Source organism: Akebia trifoliata, chromosome 5 (assembly GCF_017979445.1).
Source record: "Akebia trifoliata isolate Shusen 1 chromosome 5, ASM1797944v1, whole genome shotgun sequence".
NCBI classification, from domain to species: domain Eukaryota; kingdom Viridiplantae; phylum Streptophyta; class Magnoliopsida; order Ranunculales; family Lardizabalaceae; genus Akebia; species Akebia trifoliata.
Genome location: NC_141379.1, coordinates 28051911 through 28056485, shown reverse-complemented (window position 1 = coordinate 28056485; position 4575 = coordinate 28051911). Strand labels below are relative to the sequence as shown.

The 4575-nt window shown below is 35.1% G+C and overlaps 1 protein-coding gene across 2 annotated transcripts; it reads left to right on the top strand.

Moving 5' to 3' along the window:
* Positions 1-2251: 2251 nt before the first annotated feature.
* On the top strand, positions 2252-4192 carry LOC147401937 (pathogenic type III effector avirulence factor Avr AvrRpt-cleavage: cleavage site protein). Of its 2 annotated transcripts, none has more exons than XM_086443425.1 (4): positions 2252-2574; positions 2690-2887; positions 3604-3783; positions 3880-4192. In XM_086443425.1, the coding sequence occupies exons 1-4, from the start codon at positions 2569-2571 to the stop codon at positions 3931-3933; spliced, it is 438 nt and encodes a 145-aa protein (XP_086299551.1). In that variant the 5' UTR covers positions 2252-2568; the 3' UTR covers positions 3934-4192. The 2 variants fall into 2 exon arrangements, with proteins under 2 accessions (XP_086299551.1, XP_086299550.1); XM_086443424.1 differs by having other exon boundaries at positions 2267-2574; positions 3877-4192.
* Positions 4193-4575: the final 383 nt, after the last annotated feature.

Genomic DNA, 4575 nt, shown 5'->3' with positions numbered 1-4575 from the left:
CCTCTCCTCCTCCCCTGCCATAAGTCCACAACATTTGTGCTTCGTGTGTGCTCTACGCTAACATTGCACTAAAATTTGACTTATTTCAATTAACTTAATTAATTTTCAGTGGGCTCAGTGATGAAACTTGTTTGAACGAGCACCAAAATGAGTTCAATCAAATATCCAATCATCCATCTTGCTTCAAAATTTTGGTACCCAAAATGAGTTTTCAAGGAGGCATCCAAATATTACTAAATGAGTAGGGCGAGAAATAAACATAAAAAAAACAAAAAGTAAAAAATAAAATTATTTAATTTTTTAGAATTAAAACAAATTTCAAAGTCGGACTCTTGGAAACTTGCTCCAATATAAAAAATAAAAGTAAAAGTAAAATTATTTAATTTTTTTGAATTAAAACAAAATTTTAAACATTTACACTTTATTGTATATTTATTTCACCAAGGAACGATCGCACCAGGATAAGTCAAAATGAAACCATACTAAAAAAAAAAAAAAGTTAAAACCTGAACTAAACGGGTGGGCTAGAGTAATTTGTCGTTTATATTCGGATCCGAAATGGGTAAAAAAAACTAATAACCGGTCCAATCGGGTAAGAGGTCCATTGGGATTTGGGCACCCATTGTCAGCGTGAAATAGAGCGAAGACTCAGACCCCTCTCTGCGCAAGGCTCAAAGCGTATTTAAGTCAAAATAACAGAGTATTTCGCTCCACGAGGTATTATTATCTTAGGTGAGGGAAAAAAAGAAAAGGGACACTTTTACCTGCTTTAGGTTTTATCTCTAGCTCGCACCCTTCCCCATGCGTTCGTGGGTCAGAATCTTGTCTGCTGTAAACCTCGAGATTCGGGTAAATAAAGCCTTCTTTAACGCCTGATCGACATGATACAATTGGCAACGAGTGGAAAAAGCAAAGTTGAAAAAAGAAAAGTTGATAAAGAATTCTCTCTCTATTGCAGAGTGTGAAAAGTGTTGATCTGCTACTCCCGGTTGTTGATTAGCTTCCCAAACTTCACACGTCTTATGAGATTCAAAATGAGTCCAATCGTGTCTTGGTATCTTTGGTGAACGAGGGATATTTTCCAAATGAATTGAAACATAAATGGAGAGATTCTATTGCCTCAACAACTTTTGATAACACCACCCTAAGATATATGTGTTTATTCTTAGTGATTTATTTAAGGTGAATCTTCATTTCGTGAGTTTGAATATGAAAACATTATGAGTTTGGTACACTTTATTTTAATTCTTAAAACATACGATCGTCAATTTTATAATCTAAGAACTCATGAATTTGTCATTTTTAATATTTAAGAATTCGTAGATATACTAGCGAATTCACTAGTCATAAAAATGTCAAATTCACTTGAAATATGTAAAGAAAAATAATTGTGCAATTATTAAAATCGTATATGTGTCCAAACCGATTAAGTGGTACCAAGCGCAAGTCAATATATAGGCGCTGTCCTTCAAACTAGACAGATCATAACAGAAATCTCTCTAATTTGACTAGAAGGACAGCATAACATTAAATGAAATTTGATCTACAAGCAAGGCAGACCTGATCAGAGAGTAATGGTAAGTCAGATATGCACATGTCAATTCTAGAGATCTTGGAGGAGATCTCTGCAGCATAATACAATTAACTTAAAAATCTTCATTCGGTAAGTGAATTCATAGAATCATGGAATATCTCAGGATTGTCGTCCGAAAAGAGGAAAACCCTGATTCGCAGTTAGAAATTATAAATAGTATAGTAAACATTGATAAAATGATCTTTTGGACAAACTAGGAGTCAACTAGTACTTTAGACTATTCTTTTGATTCTTTAACTTGAGCGTCAGAATGATTTTATTAGGTATCTCATCGCTGCTATGAGGGAGATGATCAAAGTGACTTCGAATTAGTGAAACAGAATCTATCAGAACCGTTCATTAGATTTTAACCGTACAAAATATATATTTTGAAAATTAAAATGAATAATATACCAAAATTGAAATTTGGACATAAATTTCACACGTGTCAAAAAAAAAAACTTTACATATGAATTGGGGTGGTATTAGAAAAGTGGGTTTGACAATAGCAACTTGTTATTTTAGTAAGGGAAAATGTTGGACGGAACGAGTGACCATATAAAGGATTGACCGTGTTTTTGAGTGCCACTTAAGGATTTATATCCGAATCAACACGGCTTACGCGAGACGCGGCAGAAATTCATCCAATTTTCAAAGTCGAGAAGAGCCCCACATGACCCTGCCTGTAAGGCAAATAATAATAGCCGTACTGAGATCTGGAGTTGTATAGCTTATCAACTCTCTGAAGCACAGAATCATAATTCAAAATGTAAAATCAGGGTTTTTTTCCTCTCTCTGTGAATCTCTATTTATTTAGATCAGAATTTATGCTCTGGATCTCCAGACCCATCATCCTTCAACTTTACTGTTCTCTCTTTTGTCTCCTCTTCCCCTTCTCTTCACTTCTTCCACACCAACCCAACAACACCAAGAACTAAACAACAAACCCCACTGCAACTGAAGAACATTCTCTCACTTTCTCCTTTCCAATCTCCATGGATGTAAGTTGTTTATTCAACCCAACCTCTCCCCTCCCCTCCTCTCACTTGGGTTTTTTTCTTTTTTCTTTTTTAATTTTTTAGATTTTTTTGTAATTTTTTTTGTAATTTTTAATAGGAGTTCAAGAGGAGTCAGATTCCTGCGTTTGGGAACTGGGATTACTCAGATGGTTTACCAATTACACAGTATTTCGAGTCTGCAAGACAAGCGGGTTTGATACGGTACAGCTCTGGTGAACAAGATTTGTATGTTGGAGGTGATTTGTACGGTGCAGATCTCAAGAAACCAACAATTACAGTTGTTCCTCGCAGAAAGGTATGAAATCGATTCCTTACTTCATCATCTGGGAAGCTCCGTTAAATGTTACAGCCACGTGTCCTATTTTGGTTAGATGAACTTATGTTGTGCTACGTTCCAAATGAATTCGGTCCAATGGGAATAGAACACGTGAGCACTTTAACTTATCTCTTTGTAAGATGAGATAACTAAATGGTTTATCTGATTTCTCAACCTCAAATTGTTTCTGAAACTCTGTTCCTAGAGATTTCATTTCTTTGGAATCTCTTATCATCTCATCCGTTCGTTGGATATTCGCACGACATTGTTCACCTCTTGTAAACTAGTAAAAATGACCTAAATGCCCCCATCTTCAACCTCTAGCCAAATTTCTTACAAAATGTCAACCACAACTCCAATTTAGAAATTCCTGGATTTTTCTACCAAAAATACTTTCATGTTCTTTGTAATTCGAGTATTTTGGAGATGAGCGGACCCAAGAGGTTCAAGATGACTGGTTTTGTGAAGAAATTAAACATGAGAGGGTATTTAGGTCAATTTTTTTTAGTGAACATTAAAGAAGACCGATGTCAAGTGGGTATGCCATCAATTTAACAACATAAGTGAGTGTCAAATATTTACCAAAATTAGAGGGCTATGTCCAAGTGGATAATGAATGTAGATCATGTTTATGTATGTATGTATGTATGTATGTATGATGTAATAATGGGTTATGTTGGTGGAATAATTTGCAGACAAAGGTAACAGAGAAACGTTACTCGCATGTCAAGGAACCGAAAAAGCAAGGTAGGGTTTATGACGTAACAGAGCCAGCAAGAAAACAACAATCTGCACCACAAGTTAGGAGGCCTAAAGCTGTTGATGAGGATCTCTATAAAATTCCTCCTGAGCTTCTCTACACTAACCGTAAAAGGGTATCTAACTAACCCATGATGCTTTTTTTTTTTTCTCCAAATTTTTGTCTATTTTTAGTTCAATTTTATTAATTTTTATTTGTTTTTGTGCAGAAGAAAATGTTTGGTGGATTCTTTTCAAGATGTCTGGTCCCCACATGTTCTGTATGAAATTTGATGAAGAAGATGCAGCTCTAATCCAATGGTCTGAAATCGTTAATCAGAATGATTTCTCTTTTTTTTTTGTGGGCCTAGTATATGCTGATGTGGGGTGGGGTATGTAGTTTGAAATTTAATGTAAAAATTATAAAGGGTTTTGTGTACCTTGGATTGGATTGGTAGTACAAGGTGATGAGATATTGTAAAGCCTATTATGAGGTTATACACTTTCCAAGGTTAATGAGAGAAGTATTTTAATGATTTTATTTCATTTGATGCATTTAACATTTCTTAAAGAATCTATCTATCTATCTATCAAGGTTCTTGGAAAACCTTTACCCAAAGAATCAAGAATCTATTAATGGAATAAATTAATACCTAAAGTTTTATACGTATCACCGAGGCGTCTCAGTATCAGATAATGAGACGAGATGTGATGTGCGCATATCTGCTAGAGAGAGAAACTCACTCTTTTCTTTTGTCTCACTCTCTCCCGTCAAGAATTTCAAATTAGAGGGCCATAGTTAAGTGCTTTCGAAGGGTTTTGGCTCTAATCCTGATCTTTGGTGCGTTGTAGTTGCTCTTAAAGAGCCATGAATCATCATATTTTTCTTTCTAGTTTGATTCAAATATGAAAAGTGGGATTGGATCTTG

What these genes read in the sequence shown, in the direction of transcription:
- LOC147401937 (XM_086443424.1), top strand. An exon ending in CAGTTGTTCCTCGCAGAAAG is followed by an intron (nt 2,888 to 3,603) that starts GTATGAAATCGA and finishes AATAATTTGCAG; the next exon opens with ACAAAGGTAACAGAGAAACG. An exon ending in TCTACACTAACCGTAAAAGG is followed by an intron (nt 3,784 to 3,876) that starts GTATCTAACTAA and finishes GTTTTTGTGCAG; the next exon opens with AAGAAAATGTTTGGTGGATT.